This window comes from Daphnia magna, linkage group LG1 (genome assembly GCF_020631705.1).
Source record: "Daphnia magna isolate NIES linkage group LG1, ASM2063170v1.1, whole genome shotgun sequence".
Classification (NCBI taxonomy): Eukaryota; Metazoa; Arthropoda; class Branchiopoda; order Diplostraca; family Daphniidae; genus Daphnia; species Daphnia magna.
Window position 1 is genome coordinate 14,567,494 of NC_059182.1, and position 18,706 is coordinate 14,586,199.

Here is an 18,706-nt window from a genome sequence, read left to right on the forward strand (position 1 = left end):
TCTTAGAGGCGCTGTAATTTGAATTTTTTGCAGACGAAGTTACACAACAATAGGATTAGCTTAGCGCTGCTCCAGTCACATTTCTGTTTTAGAGATCACCCCCCAGAGACTTTGTCAGAATGAAATTATTTTACTGTGGTTTCAATGGATTTGGTCAAGTGGAACATTTAGGCGCCAACGAATGCGCCTCCCAAAAAATTGGCACTTGCCTGCCTATGCTGATATATCAGTCGGAAACCGATCGGGTGTTGCACGTGTTTCTTGGCTGGTCTCGACTGATAATTACAACAAGTAAGAATATATTTTTGATTATTCATTCCTTTCACTGGTTTAAGCAATGATTTTGTTACCAATTTAATAGCAAATGATTCTGTTGTCAGTGGTTATTGGAATGAAATATCAAGTTTCAAGGGATCCATCTCTGAGGGAGTCAGAATAAAACAAGTATATTAATGTGCTTAGTTTAAAAATTGAAATCCTGTATTGAAGATAAAATCTTAGGTAACATGCAATGAACATTTAGCTGTGTGCATTGATGAAAGTGGAGTATTAAAGAAGCGAATAATAGACAATCCTCGTGCTCAATCTTCAGATTGGGAAAAGGTGCCAACAGCTGCTGATGAGGCAGGGCCTGTAAAATTTGTCAAAGTTTTAAGCAATGAACATTCCGTCATAGCCCTTGATGAAATTGGTATGTGTTTTTATGTTTGCTTTAAAGTAGAAGCATGTAATAACTTTTGTGACAGGAAACATTCATCTCCCACCTTTACGTATGGAAAACATGCAGTCAAAATTTGTTGACATTGCTTGTGGAAAAGAACATTTTATGGCCCTCACCAATGATGGAAAAGTTTACTCTTGGGGATCAGGAAGGTTAGTGAAATTATAAATCCCTTCTTTTATCCCCAGGTGATTAACCATTCATTTCTTTCTTTTTATAAGCCGCGGCCAGCTAGGTCATGGCAGCGTCGAGTCAAGTGAATATCCACAAGAAATTGAGATGCTAGGTGGAATAAAGATTGTTCAAATTGCTGCTGGCGGGTGGCATAGCTGTGCATTGAGCGAATCTGGAGACGTTTACGTTTGGGGTTGGAATGAATCCGGCCAATTGGGTTTACCGTGTCGTAATCTGAGCGACTCTTCTTGCAAAAGGTAAAACGATACATTGCACATCTGTGATTCGGCTTCAACCGGTGGACACCGAACCCCGGAAGAGCGTTATAGATAACTTATGTTACATCAACGAGCTCTTCAAACACTGATCGATCTCTTCTTTTCTCCCTTCCCCGGAAAGCAATGAATGTGTCAGCATCCAATCTGAACCACGACTTCTGGATCACGCGATGCCTTTTTCTCTGGATGAGGTCTATGTGACTTCTATCGCGTGTGGCGCGCGTCACACAGCGGTGACTTTAGGTAATAGTATTTTGTCTTGTTGTCTCCACTTTTTTCTTTTTTCGAAACCGTGCCTTCGTTACTATGTATATGCATACTAGCATTGCTTTCTTTGTTGGAACGATCTCTAGACGATAAATCAGGCTGGTCGTGGGGCTGGAACGGTTGCGGTCAATTGGGAACTGGCGACCGACGGTCACATGACGCACCCGTCTGCGTAATTCAAGACGTTGAAAAAGTAATGTGCGGCGCTTGGAGCACGGCATGGCTTTCGAACTATTGACCAAAAGAGACGTCCGATGAGGAAAAAGAGGAAGGGAGGGATAACGATGAGAGAGAGAAGAAGCCTGAAGTTGGAGAGAAAAGGAATACGAGACCCTGTTGAGAATGAACTGCGCGTCACCATTTCGAAATAAGCGGCCGGAGCAGATAAGTTGGACGATCCTGGTCGACGGAGATTCATGCCACCAGGTGTGAATTAAGATGTTGAATGCACCAGCAACCGGTAGGCCGCTCAACCGCCCTGATCTTCTTCTCTATAGTGTGAGTCACGTTATCTATTCATCTAATCCTACCCAGTCGTCTGATTTCTATTCATCAAAAGACTCTTTTCTATTAGGCTGAAAAAAAAAAAAAATGAAAGCAATCTTTGCAGCCTCTATAGATAATTTCCATCGCATAAACATTCAGAGACGACGTCATCTGTGAAAAGAATTCAAAAATGTTTTAATCCGATCCCGTTTCCGTGTCGGCCTCGCATTATGCGATTTAGTTTGTAGGGGGGAGAAAAAAACGGAATCGTCTGTCTTCTTTTGATATTTATGATTATTTCTGTAGGGGCCTTCCATTCAAGTCTCTACCTATTCCCCGCCATCCGCACTGTGGCGCTATTCTCTCTCTCTCTCTGCCTTGTTTCCCCCTTTTTGTACGTGTGTGCACAGAGTATATGGTGGGCCGCTGCGGCCGTCTGCGCTTTAGTAGAGTGCCGACTTTCTCACAGTCAACACCGGTGACGGAACTCTGTGCTCGCCCTGTGCATCGATATGCTCCTGACCATCGTCCAGGTATATCCACAACTTTTTATTTTTCATCTCCATCCGTCCGTTACTAACCTTTTTTATTCTTTGGGAATGATGAAAAGAAAGAATAGTTTGCGCTTCTATTCAAAACCTTTTCATTTTCGTGCCGAGGGTATTGTTACATTTTTTGATTGAGTAATCCGATTCGGTGGTGATTTCGAAGGAAATCGATTCGAATGTTTAAAAAGAAAATGGTAAAATTCTTTCGACGGGGGGAGACGCGAAGCTTTGTGTTTATGTGTTTGAATGTGGGGTGTGGGGCGCGCGGAAAATGAATTCATTGAACTGTGGTTAAATGGTGTTGCATAAGAATCGATGGCATTTTGTGAGACCGTTTTTCACTCACGAATGGTGCCCCCTTTTTCTACTACTTTACTCTTCGCTCTCTTTTTGCTCTTCAGTCCCCCCTCTTTTTCTTTCGTATCTGATTGTTAACAATGCGCTGGCACAGCGGTTTTTTGAATGAGATAAAAAAAAGAAGAAAAATCCAGACTTGAGGTCTCCGGCTGTTGTTGAAAAAATAAAAAGTGTCCCCTCACTACGATTTGGAGACTTGGGAGGAGTAGTTTGACTCGTTATCAGTATCTGGAGCGCCGCGTCCGTCAATGTGTGTTTGACGTCAAGGGGAGCGTCCGTTTACTGTCTACGGATGGCCGTTGACTCATCAAATGTTGCTTATTTGCATTTAATTCTATTTTCAACTTTGTTGTTTTCTCGCGGACAGGTTTAAAGTTTGAAATCAATTTCCAGCTGGTGAGTTTCGAAAATCCAACTTGAAACTCGTGAAAACTTTGCTTTGCGTTTGTGCGACAACTCATTCAGTTTGACTGGACATTTATACTTCGGGGAGAGAGTGCGTGAGTGACCGAGTGTGTCGAGTAAATTTGAGTTGAGCGCGTGTGCGTGAAACACGCCAAACAGTGAAAACGGATATCTCGTAGTTCAGCTGAAACAAAAGTGAAAAACAGAAACAAAACAAACGAAAATAAAAGGAAGTAAACGACAGTGTGACTGGTTCGAGTCCAGGAAGACTATGCTGTACCAAGGTTGGCTATCTACCGATGGCCGTGCACCAGCACCAGCGGGCTAGATTATCATCGTCGTCAGCAACAACTACGTGGTGGTCGTCGTATTCTTCTTCTCCTTCGTCTGTTTGGTATTCTGAAAGATCGTTGTGGTGGCAAAGCGTCTTGCTCACGGACAAAATGCGAGCCTTTCTGTTCTTGTGGATTTTCGTCCTGCTCCTGCTTCATGTGGCCGGCGGCGGACAGCGCGACGAGCCGGCCCGCTCGGCCGGCAAAGGTGCCGGTAGCGATGCGGCCACGTTGCCTTGCTCGAGACTCTGTCAGTGCGAGGCCAATGCCGTGGATTGTTCCAATCGTGGACTGACTCAAGTGCCGCTGGATTTGCCAAAGGACGCCGATAAAATGTAAGTCTTTTTCTATTGCCAATTTTCTTTGTCGTATCTCGTTCATCGCAACTGTTTCGCCAATTGATTCCGTCCCCCAGCCACGATTCGGTTCGTGATCAGGACTTAACTGCGTTGTCTGGTTAGCGAGCGTGAGTCTGTGTTGTTTCCCGCTTTATTTTCTCTTCTCAATGTCAGGGATTTTTCAACTGGTGCCTCTTCAAATGGTGGATGTGTTATGAGTTAATATTCTCCCCTTTCTCTTTAAGACTTGCCCTCAGATTTGGGTTTGTCCCGGTCACGAAATTCCACTCTCTTTTCACGTAGATTTTTGTTTTTCTTTTCTTTTCACCGACTCTAAAAGAAAACGATGATCCTTTCACGCCTAGCCAACGTGACTCTATGGGTCACCTTCGCGCATACAGACGGTGGACTCCGTGGACCCCATATACTCGTGTTGAATAGATTATTTAAGAAAGTTGCCAGTTGACTGTGGGGCTCGTCGAGATTTACTGTAGATGGGCTAGAAATAATATAAAGGTAACACGTGCGTCGATTGTTAAAAAACAAAGTGGATATCACCTGTGACGTGATCCTTTTGTCGGTAACTTGATAATCCATCGCAGTCGATGGCGTCATACTTTTATGCCAGAGATTGGCAGCAATAAATTCCTTGAGGCCACAGTGCGGTACCATTCCATAAATTTGCTGTTAATCCAAACTATTTTGTGGTGCCTGATGTAGGCTATGCGTTGCAAAAACCGGTATTATCCCGCGTGTTTCCCCTTTTTTTTTTTATTGTATGGAAATTGAACTCGGTCGCTTGGGAATTTTCACGCGGGACGAGGTACTGCAATCCTTAAAGAAGAAGAAAAAAAAATGCATTTTTGTTGCTTGCAAAATTTACACTAGGAAAAAGAAAAAGAAAACAAATGGGACGATATCGAGAGCTTTGTGGGGGCCGAACCCGTGGCGAACCGGAGCTCGTGCAGCGATTTTATGTCGTGATTTTTTATTTTTTATTTTTTTTTTGTCGAGGGGTTATTTCCATTTTTTTTTTTTTTTTTTTTTCAAATTTATTTCGGGATTTTTTGTTGTTGTGGGTTTGCGCGAAAGGTGAGCACGGCCCCGGATTTCGACTCGATTGCCTATCCCGGACGTTGCGTAGTGGGCAACGACCCCATTTTTCATTTCCCTTCCTCCTCTTTATTACTATAATACCAGGCTGATGATGATTGGGAATTTTTTATTTTTTTTTATTTTGGATAGAATTTTTAATTTTTTATTATTATTATTATTTGGCTTTCACGCCTCTCTTAATCCGACCCATTATCTCATCTTCCGCCCGTACGGATGTTCATGTTTGATGGCGCTTTTGTTTTCTAGACCTTAATTACGGGGGGGCCTTGTGCTATTTAAAAGTAAATCATGCTTTGTGTTTTTCTGTTTTTTTTTTCGGGGCCATATCGGTACCGCCATTCTTGTTTTTAATTCGTTTATTATTTTATAAGTACTACTTGAAGCGTGTGCTGCTTAGTATTATCTGAAAAATGACCTTCCTGCTTGTTATTTTCTTGTTCTTCTTTCGTTCCTTTACAATTTTTTTAAAAATATGTTTTATGATGAGCTTTTTGAACTCGGTACTTGTCGTGTACATCATAAAAGTTTATAACAGCGCCGGGACAGAAAGACGGTAGCTAATGTTTACCTTATTCGGAGCATATTATGAAGGGCAGAGAGAGAAATAAGGAATGTTTGCCTCTTGACATTGCGCACGAACGAGAAACAGGGACGGGATTCTATACTTGAAAAAAATCGTTCTCCTCCAACATCCTCCTTCCCACAGGCTTGTACAGCGTTCGGTTTCTTTTTTTTGGGGGGTGGGAGGGACTGTTTATTATGGGCTGATGTGTGGTAAGAGAAGGGGCTAATGGGCTATGATTGTAACGGAATAAATCAAAACACGAAACAATAGGGCAGCAGCAGACTCTGTGTTTTTGTTGCGTCGGAGAGCGCGTGCACGCGGGAGTTTTTACAGAATGGAGTGCCGTCCATTATCTAGAGCGCCTTCGTAAAGTTCGTGCTCTTGCCCATCTGTTCGGTCGCAAGTGGGATCCGTCTCAACACAGATACCTACTACACATTAGGAAGCTGCCACTATTCGGTTCAGTATCAAACTTGACGTTGGCCCTACACCGGAAGTCGATAGCGAGCGATTTTTAGGAAGGGGGGAGGGAGGAGTACGTCGTCGATGAAGCGATAAATAGCTGTATTTGAAACGTAAATAAACTATTGTTGATTATTAACGGGGTTTCTTTATTTTTTTGGTTGTCTTCCAAGCAAAAAACGGACCGTCTTGCATCGTTTTCAAATGGGGCTTAATGACGTCTGTGAAAAAAAAAACGTTGAGTGAAGGAGGCAAAAATGCTTATTATAATAAACGATGTCGATGTGTTATGATCGATGTCGTTTCCCATGTCGATGGACGCTGTCTGGGATCACTGGAAATTAACGATCGGCTCCCTCTGTGCGCGCGCTCTCTCTCTTTTGCTCTCTCATTCTCTGGGAGAGAAATCAGCATTTTTTTTTCTTTCTTTCTCCAACCCCCTTACGGTATTTTTTTTTTCTTCTATTTTTATTCTCTTGGTTTTCACATTTTCTGAAAGAGCGCCCCAATCGAAGATGATGAGGTAGGCGGAGCATTGGGAGAGAAATAGTAAATGGATTCTTGGATGGCCGCCCCAATCTTAACTAGATTGGCTGGCTCTCACCTTGTATTTCTCAGCTACACTTGGCCCACTATCGTGCGTGTACCCCATTTGAAAAAAAAAAAAAAGAATGAGAGATGATCCTGCCCGTAAAAAGAGAAAGAAAAAAACAGAATCCATCTACTAGAGTATTCGGCATTTCCTGTATAGGCTAATATACAATTTATAACGCCGCCTTTAAGTGATTGATACGTTTATCGTTATCACTAAAGCTGTAGTGTATGGACTCTTTTGTGTGTGTGTGTGTGTATGTAAGAAAACGATGTGATCCATTTCATTATTTTGGCCGGTATTAAACTATTTTGACGATCGGTCAGTTCGATGTCGATATTTTCATGTAGAGAGACGACCAGTGAACCAATCATCTACGACGATATAATTCCTATCTATAAATAAAAAAAAGGACGTCAGGGGCGTCATTGCGTTTTGTTCGTAACATCCCGGCCCACCAATAACGTGTTGTTGGTTTCCCTCAACTCTGTGAGAAAAAAAAAAAAGTTGGGATAAGAATCTACGTTTTTTTTAAATTCTGTTTTCTCTTGTTCTCTTGTGTAGAAAATTCAGACAGAGGAGTTGAAACATTTGTTTCGACGGGTTTTTATTATTTCTCTTTTTGGGACTGTGCTGGGGTAGTAGAAGATGGGGTCTAGAGATCAAGTCAGAACTGTCGGAATGGGACCCCGTTGCACTTGTGTGTGTCTCTTCAACACACACAAACGTGGGGAGATTGAGCCCGCAGATTATTCAAACAAAAGAAGATGAAAAGAAATCCCCCCAGAAAGAAAAGAAGGAAGGAAGAATTTCAACGCGCCCGCGCGCTCGATTTCGTGCCCTGGTCGTATCGTGTCACTTGACGTGAACAAACACACACACACCCTATCCAAATGATTGGAGTCCCGTGTGTTTTCCTACGGGTGGAAGCCGCTCCTCTCTTTTCTGTTTTCTCCTTCTTTTGTTGGGATTTCTTTTTTTTTATGATTCGTTTATAAATCACAGATTGAGCAAAACAAAAAAAAAAGGGCAAGATTGTTGTTGTTTTCATCTGAAATCGGCGCGGTCTTTTTTCCCCCATCTTATTTCCAGTGCATTTTTTTATTGTAAAGCCGTTTTTATTTTAATGGCTCGGATAGAAAAATGGCGAAGAGAGGAACAAAAAATGAAAAATAAGGGAGAAAAAAGAATGACGCCACTGATAATTTACGATCAAACTTTTTTTTTTTCTTATGTCTCTGTGGCTGTTTGAAGAGGTCGAGGTTAAACAAAAACAACAAAAAAAATCCACCTGGCCAAGATTTTGTGTTGTTTTGTGTTTTGTTTAGGTACGAGAGAGACACAAGAAAGAAAAAAAAAGGAAGACATACAGTAGAATATCATCTCTTGTAAGTTAATCGCATAGGTGACGCCGCTCGTCCCAGACGCGTCCATTTAGTGTTGTTTTCTTAGCCTGGCCATGATTGACACGCATGTCAACCGGCCGAGCCATTTGACACGTCGCCGATAAGAGAAATGTGTCCTTCCTTTTGATGCGTTTCCTTCAACTCGATCCCATCTTTTTTTCCATTCTTTCTGTTTGCGGTCTCATTAGACTTTTGAAATACATCTTTTTAAGTTGATGAAAGGCCCCTTACAATAGGGATGTAAAAAGGAGAGAAAAAAAAAGAAAAGGCAATCAAAGCCGCCCCCCTTTTTTTTTTTTATCTTTCCTGAAAAAACCGAAATTCTTTTAAAGGGGGCCATTTAATTCTTACTTGGAATGCAAAGGTATACACGTTAGTTGGTTAGAAGAGAGAGAGAGGGGGTCTCAGTGAGAGAGGAGGGACCCACCGCGGTGCTGGTCATGTCGACACTGGCTGAGCTGGCCCTGAAAATGTGCGCGCGCTCTTGGCCGGCTCTCCGCTTTTTCTTTTTCCATGACAAATGGACCTGGTCCTCAGTTGGACGCACCGGTTTGTTGGACATGGGCTACCTTTTTTTTTTTTTCCTTGTCCTTTCCTCCCCCTTCTCGGATCGGTCGTGATTTACACGATAGATGAGACCTTTTTTTTTCTTCTTCCTTTTATTCTTTTGCCCCATTCTTCTTTTGTGGAGGATTTCTTTTTTTATTTTTGTGTTTCTATATTTTTTTTTTTTAAGAAAAAATTTTCTTTTTTTTATTCTGTTTGACTTTTTGTGTGTGTGTGTGTATGTGTACCCCCTCCTTTAACTCTCCAACTGTATGGTCGTCTTCTCGTTTCTCCCGATGGTTAACGAACTACAAGAGAAACAAAATGGGCTCGGGTTATGTTTACTACTGGCATTCTTGTTTTTCTTCCATGTTTCCGACTGCGCCCACCACTTAAAAATAAAAATAGGACGATAATTAAAAATATAAAAAAGAAACACACACACACACACACACAAAGAGAGAGAGAACGCATTGGGGGGGGGGGAACTAACGGATTGAAATGTCGGTTGTTTTCAATTTGATTCTAGTCGTAAATCAATCGAGACAGCGGAAATGAGATTCTGGGGTTATATCGTTGATCTAATATACCAGCGAATGAAGCTATTTGATATCGTTATCTTCGGGAGGGGGAACTTGATTACACCGCACTCATTTGCCTCTAATAAAAGTGAGAGAAAATCCTCCGCCAAAAAGAAATAAATAAATAAAAATAAAACACAAATTATTTTCGAGAACCGCCTAATAAAAATCGAAGAAACTCGAAGGAAAAAAAAAATTCTTTTTCGTGCACAAAAATACACCTGTGGGTTGCCAGTTATTAGCACCCCCCCCCCTTTTTTTTTTCTTGACGCGGTTTGCTAAGGTCAGTCTAAACAAACTCGAAAAAAAAAAATGGGGTGCTGCTCTTTTTTTTTTATAAACATAAAAAAACGAAATGTTGTGTGGGAGAATTCTTGATCGTTTTACACCCTACCTTACCACCTTATTGTGTGCTGTACCGTGCATTGGCCTCCCAATTACTACCTACAGTTTCTTTTCGAGTTCCACGAAAGGCCTCCAGTAAAGAGAGCGAACTGTGCAACTTGTAATAGAGAGAAAAAGAAAGAAAACGATGCATGTAATATAGCCGTGTGATGGTGAAGGTTGTTTTTGTCTCCCTATTTTTATTTTTATTTTTTTTCGGTGGGGCATGTTCTTTTTTTTTCTTCCCCCCCTCCGAATGTTTGCCCGATGCTAATGACTCCGACAGTGTAACATAGCCGGCCGCCTCGTTTTCTTCCACAATGGAAAGGGCCCCTTTTTCTTTACTCTGTCTCTCAATAGACCGTCACAGTGTTTTTCTTGTTACCGCGCCTCGGCCTATTGAAATAGAATGTTCATTAAAAGAAACTAGAAAAGGAAGAGAAGTAGGCTTCCCATTGTCCCCTCGCAATTGAAGCAAATCCAGAGATGCTGGCCCACTTTGAAACGCCCTTTTTTCTTTCTTTTTTTTCAAATCGAAAATTACAAAATCGAAGAATGGCGTGATGGTCCAGGAAATCCGGCCAAGTTAACATCGAGTCATTCCCGGGGCGTGAGGACGACATAGTTTTTTTTTAAATTCACGCAAACGATGCGCTTCGTTCAGGTGACTAAAATTTTTTTGGCTACCGCTTGCTCGTTTGCAGTCAAACGAAATGTGAGCAGCAGGTCTCAAATGGTTTGGAAGACATTTAAAAAAAAAAATTGTTGAAGCAAGATCCGCTGTGACGTAAACCGGGTATGCGTTGCGAGTCACGTAGCAAGTTGAATCACGCGAATTTTCATCACATACTTGAACCACCGAGTAGTGACGTTTCTCCCTTTCAACGTATCCAATGTATTTAGCCTTTTTTTTCTTTATCTATTCAAATTCTTTCGAAAGGGAGCTTTTGTCGAGCGTGACTGGCCGATAAGATAGCAATCACGAGGATCATGTTGGCTAGTTTTTTGTTTGATTTCGACTTACAAGACTCGATGTGAAAATTAAACGAAACGATTGGCGAGGATCTTTGAATTGAATTTTGTTTTGGTTTTGGTTTTTGGCGAATGTTGGTCGTATTGTTGCGCTTGGGACGTTGTTGGAAAAAATGCTTTGAATGTAAATCTAGTCCCGCTATTTCGTTTAATATCCCACTGTTTGGAGGAAAATAATTGCAATTTTATCGGGAGAGAGAGTTCGGCTGACAATGGTGCGATTGTAGCATTGTCCTTCGGTCTTTACAACCGTTTTACATCGAAAAGGGCTGATTTTCTTTTGAAATTTCATCAACATCATTTGAACGTTGATCGAATGAAATAAAGCAGATTGCGACGTCAAAGATTCGCCTAACGGATCTCATCGTAAAAATGTTTGCTCAAACAAATGTCGGCGATGAAAGAAGAAGACCGTAAAATACTTGAAAAAAAAAATATGAAGATTGGGGGTTATAGATCATCTTTCCTTTTATTTATTTTTTATGTTTCTTATGTTTTCCGGGAATAGTTCCAAAAGTTGTTACAATTCGCTATGGTCTCTCTGAGAGACAAAGACAAATGAAATATTGTCTGAAAGGATTTTCTTTTTTCTCCCAGTTCATTGCTGCAAACTCGGCTATGATTACCGACCGTAAATACTCGATGAAGCCTGCCATCGTTATATATATAAAAAAAACAACACAACGAAACAAACACACACAAAAACACGCCAGCTGAAAAAGGAAATTTCCCCCCTTTTAAGTCAATTCCATAACGAGCGTAGCGCGGCATCTTTTTTTTTTTTTTTTTAGATTTTATTGTACAAAAGAAAAGAGTTGTGTGTGCCTGACGGAAATGCTCAATGATTGCCGCCCGTCCCGACTTGTTTTCTCTTCAGTCCATTTCGCCAATGGACGATTCATCCTCTGGCCTCTGTCGGCCCTGTGTTGCGATCAGCTGTGCGCGCTTCTCCGACTATAATCGTGAATCACCGATTGCTTTCATCATCAAAACGAATAATATCCTATAGTGCTCGAGCACCCCGTCGCGTGACTGGCACGCCGCCTTTTTCTTTTGCCGACCATGTTGTTAATGTAACGTGAATCGTTATATATGAATTCTTATTTATTTTTAAAAGTCTATCCAGAACCGAACGCACCAAAAATAATAATAATAAAAGGAAAAAATACGGTTGCAAACTATTTTTTGTTGTTGTTTGTGTTTTGTTTTTTTGTTTTTTCATGTTGATGTAGTATAATATAGTATAGTACCGTATAGAACAAGATTGGATTGGTCGACTAGTAGTAAAGACATTGTTGTGTTGTTTTTTGGCTTTGCCCGGCTGGCAGTGGCATGTTTTTCTTATTTTTATGGCGCCCATGAAAGCGAAAACTTTTCTTGTTTTTTTGTTTGGAAATGGCGTGTGGAATCGAGTGCCGTTGAGAGCAACAAAAATGTTATAGTGTATAACATATTATAGACTGCCCACTATATCAACTCGACGCTTATAGTCTCTTGTCACTGACGAATGAATTTCACCATTTGACCTTGTTCTTCTTCTTCGTCCGTTGCCCAACTGTTTTTCTTCTAAACCTTCCGTACATTAATTAGACGCGTCTGCCCCCGTTTTGTTGAATGAGACGTCTGATGTTTACGCAACACACCAATCCCCCCCCCCCATATCTCTACTGCAAAGTTACCAGTGGAGACTACATCTTTGGTCGATCGAAACATTTCAATTAAGTCCATGGACGCGCTATCTAAAACCGCCTCCTCTTTTCGTGCGGGAAATTGATTTTGCAAAGATTTGGTTTTTTTCAATTAACTCTGCCGTACCTTGTTATTCAATCAGAACGAATTTGGGTTAGGCGAACACCATCGATAGGTCTATATAAGGCCAACTATACTCTCGTCCGATGAACTCTTATAGCTTCGTGTTATTGTACTATTATACGTGTAGTCCCATCTGATAACGAAAGGAAATGTTACTTTGCCGTGAATCAACGTTTTCGTATCGATTTTTTATATATGTGTGTGTGCCTACAAGAGAACGTGTGCTCAATATAGCATTGATAATCATTTTTCAGTCTTGTTGTCTAAATGAAAAGGATCAATTGAGAGTTCTACGGAAAAAGCAGGTCCTTTTTGAAAATATTCGGTTCAGTCGTAACAACCGGTTTGGCGTGTTGGCAGCCCTTTTCTACGATTGTTCGCATGATGGGGTGTTTTCTCGACAAGTCCACTCGATACTTAGCAGGAAATCCAAGTCGCTCGTATCACGAGTTGTCATTGTTTTTTGTTTGTTTTTTTGTGATTGTTTCGGATGATGGGCTACTATGTAGAAAATCGAATTTGGCAGAGCTCTTTTTATTATCAGGAAACATTTTCTCGGGCATCGATATAGATATTGGACGACAGCTTATCCAATCCCCCCCAGCAAGCCATATCTGTTTGTGCTCCCGAAAAAAACAAAACAAGAAAAATGGTTGGGAATTTGGCCTTTCCCACTCACTTTTCTCAATTGTCCTCTTATCCATTGAAAGGAAAGAAAGAAAGAAGGAGAAGCTTTTATATGCCGTTTTTATTCAGCCCTATGCGGCTATAAACACGAAGAAGAAGTTGATGCCAGTGTCTATTTATTATTAGAATTACGGTGGAATTCTGGTGGAAAATGTAGGGGTGGATGTTGAGAAAGGACAAGACATTTTTTTTGGGTGGGGGGGAGGAGGAGGATTCTTTTGTTTTGTACCCTTTAAAAGGTAGAGAATAAATACCAAATATGTAGATAGATTTGTCAGCGACAATCGTCCGAGCGTTGAATAATGGTGAACCTTTTTTTTTTTTTATTTTCTTTTTTCTGTGTGTTGTTTCTTTTTTTGATATGCGATGAGGGTTGGATAGATTCATAGTGGGGGGGCGTGGGGGGAGTAGTGGTCGACTGTAGGGGGGTGTCTTATTCTCCCCGACTTCAGGAAACATTATACGGTTCCGTTTGCCAGAGCGGTGCTGTTTAGTGTGTAAAATTCCTTTTGGGAAACGACACGCTCCTGCCGGAGTTACGTGCGTCGAATAAAAGAGGCATCTCAGTTCTTTTTTTTTTTCTTCTTTTCTTTCTTGATCCTTCCCCCCTTTTTTATTTTTCTCCCCCCCCCCCCTATTTTTTATTTCCATTATTTTATTTTTGAATTTTATGTTTAGTTTCACTATTTTCGGTGACTTGAGTAAAGTCGGTGGCGGGATCAGACCGGATGATATAGTCCATTTGTCAAGTCCCTCCCCCTTCATGGTTTGAAAAAAATAATAATTCTGTGTGTTGGGGGGGTAGTAACACATTCCGACAGGGAGGATTTGATTCTTAAAAAAAAGCGGTAGCTTAATAATAAAATAGTAAAAAGAAAAAATAGAATCTCTGTTTCATAGTAGGAGTAAAGCTTTTTGAAAAATCTCAATATTCTTTTCTTTTTTTTTTTTTTTCTTAAATCCCCAAAGTAGTGGAATCGTTTTGAATATTTTTTGAAAGCCCAAATGTGTTGGCCACCATATAAGGGAAATGTGTATACACCGCTTGTTGCTGCCGAAGAATGGTTAACAAGAGTCGGCTGCGTGTAGTGGTGCGTGTCGTTCGTCTTCTTCAACTTTATCATCTTGTTGTTTCTTGCAGCTGTTTTTTTTTCAAATTTCTGTTTTCATATTTTTTTTTTTGATTTGGTTGTCGCCGTTGACTGGCTCGTAAAAAGGACTAAGTTGTCTGCTAGGCCCAAAAAAAGAAGATGAACAATTTATCACTATTTTGTTTTGTTTTGTTTGGCCTTCGTGAATCGTCGTGCGCAAGATATGTTGGTTTATTTTATTTTATTTTCCTTTTTTTTTTTACATCCTATCATCTCCCGATCTCCTCTCTCTCTCTCCAGAATTGGTCTTGGTCATCATCAACACGTGAGGAATTAAAATTAATGAATCATCAAATTCGGGATTTAAAAATGAAGTCTCACGGGAGATAGTGAGGGCGAGAAAGAGGGTTGACCCGGATCTTCTCACCTATTTTTGATTATACATCTAGAAAAAGAGAGAAATGGATTTTTATTTTGAATTGCATTTGTTTTGGTCTTTGGTTTTCGTTCAATGTCGTGTAGATAGGATGTCGAACTGCCGCGTTCGCCAACGGCTGTTGCAACACGGTGAGCTATATTTACGTTTCGCACTGCTTGCTGTTTTTGGAAGTGGTGCGTGTGTGAATGATTCATGCGACGTGGAGTTAATCCCTAAAGTCCTCCTACACCTCCGCCCCTCTTAAATCCGCAGCAATAATATTTGGCCTCCCTTATCTCGCGAACAGCTTTTTCTTTATTTTTTTTTCTCTGCTAGGAAATAGAGTGAACGCAGATTCGAAGGTCTTGTACGTTGCCAATCATATCGTGGCCGCACCTCCGAGTCAACAACGATATTGCCTCTTTTTTTTTTTCTGTCTATAGTGATGATGTATCGTCGAAAACGTGGCCGTCTGCTGCGCAACTTGAGTGAGATTGCGTGTCTGATTTTGTTTGGACAGTCTCTACTTTGTGTGTGTGTGAGAGCTCCCACTGGATCAATATTCAACTTGATGGAGAATAAGAGAAAGTCATGTAGTATCCTACAATTGATATCGATCGTAGCCATGTTCCAGATCGAGCCACAGTCGAGAGTCAATTGCATGTGCGTCTTTGGGGGCTAATGCGCAGTTCTCTTTTGATTTCCACCTTGGATCTATCTCTCTAACTGCATACGCATGGACTGGCATTAGCCCTCTTACCTGGGCCAAGTAGTGTCGCTAATGAAGCCCACCCAAGTGTCCACCGTACCTTCTAGCCTAAGCTCTTTCCTATTTTCTCTTGTAACAAAAACCTTTTTTTTTTCTTTTGTTTTGAGCTCTCACTAATTGACGTTGGCCGCCCGCGGGAAACAAAAGAAAAATTTCTAACGAATGTCTTTTGTATTTTTTCTTTCTGGTTAAAGGCGATGTTGGGTTGCGGGGTAAATGGAGTGTGTCTCAGTTATTGGCCACGTCATGTGGCGCATTTTTCAGACTAATTTTCAGAGTGTCAATTCGTAGCGCCTTGTATGGGCAAGGCGTTTGTGATTTCAGGTCCACCTGGATGACTGAGGTTTCCCCTATTCTTATTTTGCCTAAATACAGACATGCGAATCGGTGTAAGGAAAAAGCAGAATAAAAAAGGGTAGACAGTGGACACAATCTATCCATTCAGAAAGAGAGAGAAAAAGGGTCGAGACATGCAAACGAAAAAAAACAAAACAACATGTCAAACCCAGAAAAGGCGGAAAATTTTCACTGCGGGACATCAATTTGTCATATCGAAAAAAAAAAGGGTTTTGAACAGCTGGAAAAGAACAGAAAAAAAAAAACACATAATGTTAAAAATAATTTATCTCTTTCTCTTCTTTTTTAAAGCAATTTTTATTGGCGAATGGATAGCGCGTTTTTCTCTTGAAAAACAAGATAATGGCTTATCTGGATACGCACCAATCCGGTAATGACTGCTCCATCGTGAGTGTAGTCACTTCGTTCTGCTCTGCTGCAAAGGCTCTTTTTTATTTTAATATTTTTCTTTGTGTCTTTTTTTTAATGCATTTTCTTTTCTTGGTCATGTTTAATCTCTTGGTAGCTCATTTTTCTTTCCCTTGGCGAATGCCTGATGGAAAAAGAAAAGGGACATGAACTTGATGCTTACACAATCTGTCTTGATTAGATTCGTCATTCGAACAGCTGCCGGTTTAGACGCAGCACATCCATCACAAATCTTTGCTTTTATCTTTTTTTTTTTCCTTTTGAAATTTTTCAATGTGCGAGGAAGTGAATCGACATTTGATTCTTCGTTTCCACGGATTCAAACTCTTTTTTTCTTTATCCCCTCTTCTTTATTGTCCCTTTAGTCAGGTGTCCCTGTAATCGATCACGACAGTAACAACTACAAGAAAAAAAAAAAAGGAATGAAAAGAAAAAAAAAAGTTCGTGACATCGTATCCGTGTCGATGGATTATGTCGGCCGCAGTAAGGTGAAGAAAGAACAGGAGGGGAAACTAGACATTCCGCATTTTCTAGCGGTGTCGTAAGCGACGATATCTTTAGCTTCGAAACAGGAATGTGTCGACAGACGAGAGGCAAAATGCAAGTGTTTTTTGTTTTTTTCACACCTTTTTCTCGACTACATGGAAACAATTTTCTTTTAAATGATGTCAGACTTGCCTGTGCTTGCGGATGCGTTTGCTTTTTTTTCTTTTTTCGCGGACACATAGCCAATGGCTTCGTTCTCTACGACCTCTAAAGAATATGTTTGAGAGAGATCCGATGGAATTTATTTACCTTTTTAATCATCGCTCAGTTTGTTTTGTTGTTGGAGTTGTTGTTTTTGTTTGTTGGTGGAAATCGGCGAAGAGTGGAACGCGCACTTTGCGAAATGGAGTGAAATGAAGTACACCGAAATCGAGCGTGAAAACAAAATGAATGGACGAGAAAGGGAAGAAACTGGTAGTACTTTAAATGCAGAATGAAGAAAATTGTAAGCAATTGCCAGTGGAGGCTGGAATTTACGTTGAATGGGCCTCATTTCGTTTTAGCTGGAAACAGGATGAAAGCCATTGCGGCCCAGCATCTACACCGACCTATTTCTATTTGAATTTACTCTTTTTTTGTTTTGTTTTCTGTCTTGCTATTTGGATGAGAAAGAAGAAAAAAGAAGAAGAAGTCGGGACGGAAATTGTTTTCAACACGCTGCTTGTTGTCCTTGTCATGATACAGAGAAGATGGGCAAAGAGAAACTGGCCCGGGCTGTGGAGGGATGCTTCACAAACGGGATGCTTTCTATATTAGATTGAAAGCCTGTTGGGAAGGCGAGTGGTGTAGGAGGAGTTAACGTCTCCAACTTGACACTAGTCCCTTTCTAGTCCCGCGAGAGAAATGGAGAACAATATGAAGAGAATAAAAAGAAGAAAGGGCGAGGCCGTCAATGAAATAATCGACCACTCGTTCCCCGTTCTCCCACATGATTTCCTCTTGTGGTTCTTGTCATCTTTTCTTTTCTGTTTTTTTTTTTTTTTTTTTTTTATAAGGACCTTTTTTCTTCTTTTTTTTTTATTTTTATTTCTTCTTTATTGTCCAACGTCTCCCCTCCCCTCTCGTTTCTTGGCCGAGTCGTCCGCTTCAATCACAGCCGTTAAATTCCTTCCATTTTCGGCCGCTTATCCACAGATGATTGGCTTTTGAGACTTTGCTTTCGGGAGGCGGGGGGGAGCTTTTCCGGATTGGAGTTGTATTCCATATTGTTCATAGGGATATCGACACGATGTGATTGGAATTTTCAAATACTTTGAAATGGAAAGGATGATGAACTCCTTTGAAACTAAAGATGGTTTAAAAAAAAAAAGAAGTCATCGAACTAAAAGGAAGAAATTTGTTTCGTTCGCCCCCCCCCCCTCTTTCCTCTGTGTGTCTTTTCCGAGAAGAATTCATCGATGGATCTAAAAGCGATTGTTTTAAAGAATAGGAACGGGCCTGTATATTTAGTATAGGGATGGATGGCGCGTCCCTACGTCGCGACAGATTACTTCCCCCCCGCCACTAAGAAAGTCGAGACGGACCATCTCCCCCCCAAAAATCATGCTCGCATATATACACGTACCATCACCCTATATATCTCTCTTTGATTTTTGTCGACGTTGTCTTCTTAAGTGATTGCTTCCTATGCGCTAAAAATAAAAAAAACAATAGTCTCCTTTTTTGGTTTGGTTGTGTGTTGTTCTGTACTTTGAACCCATCTTATTTTCAGCAGACCCACTTGTAGGACAAACGTTCCAATATTCCTGAAATGATTTCCCCCCTTCCAAATGCACCCCGATAATGTTGAAGAAATAGGAAAACAAGTTGACCTCGAATCGAATCGATTAGTCACGAAAAATGAGGGAAAAAAAAATTGGGATGATTTAACTGTCGGATAACAACCAACTTCGTCATTCAGCGTTTCAAAATAGAAAATGATTTTTCGCCCTTGTTTGGTTTCCAGTTGACCGATTAGGGACTAGTTTTTATGATTATTTTTTTTTTCATTTGGTTAAACGAAAAATATGCGCGTTTTTTTCGCGTTCG

General features: G+C 40.8%; 2 protein-coding genes across 3 annotated transcripts in view; both read left to right on the top strand.

Annotated features, from left to right (window-relative positions):
• The first annotated feature begins 119 nt into the window (after positions 1 to 119).
• Positions 120 to 1,156, top strand: LOC123475448 (RCC1 domain-containing protein 1-like). The gene is made up of 5 exons (XM_045178138.1): positions 120 to 291; positions 362 to 444; positions 502 to 691; positions 747 to 873; positions 943 to 1,156. Exons 1-5 carry the CDS (start codon positions 120 to 122, stop codon positions 1,154 to 1,156), a joined length of 786 nt encoding a protein of 261 aa, XP_045034073.1.
• A 536-nt stretch (positions 1,157 to 1,692) lies between these two features.
• Positions 1,693 to 18,706, top strand: part of LOC116916920 (protein slit) — a 61,102-nt gene continuing 44,088 nt past the window's right edge. Inside the window, exons 1-3 of one of the 2 annotated variants that reach the window (XM_045173235.1) lie at positions 1,693 to 1,938; positions 2,233 to 2,459; positions 3,199 to 3,903. In XM_045173235.1, coding sequence (XP_045029170.1) covers positions 3,536 to 3,903 — 368 coding nt within the window. In that variant the 5' untranslated portion in view covers positions 1,693 to 1,938; positions 2,233 to 2,459; positions 3,199 to 3,535. The remainder of the gene's footprint in view (positions 1,939 to 2,232; positions 2,460 to 3,198; positions 3,904 to 18,706) is intronic. The other variant, XM_045173241.1, reaches the window with a different exon arrangement.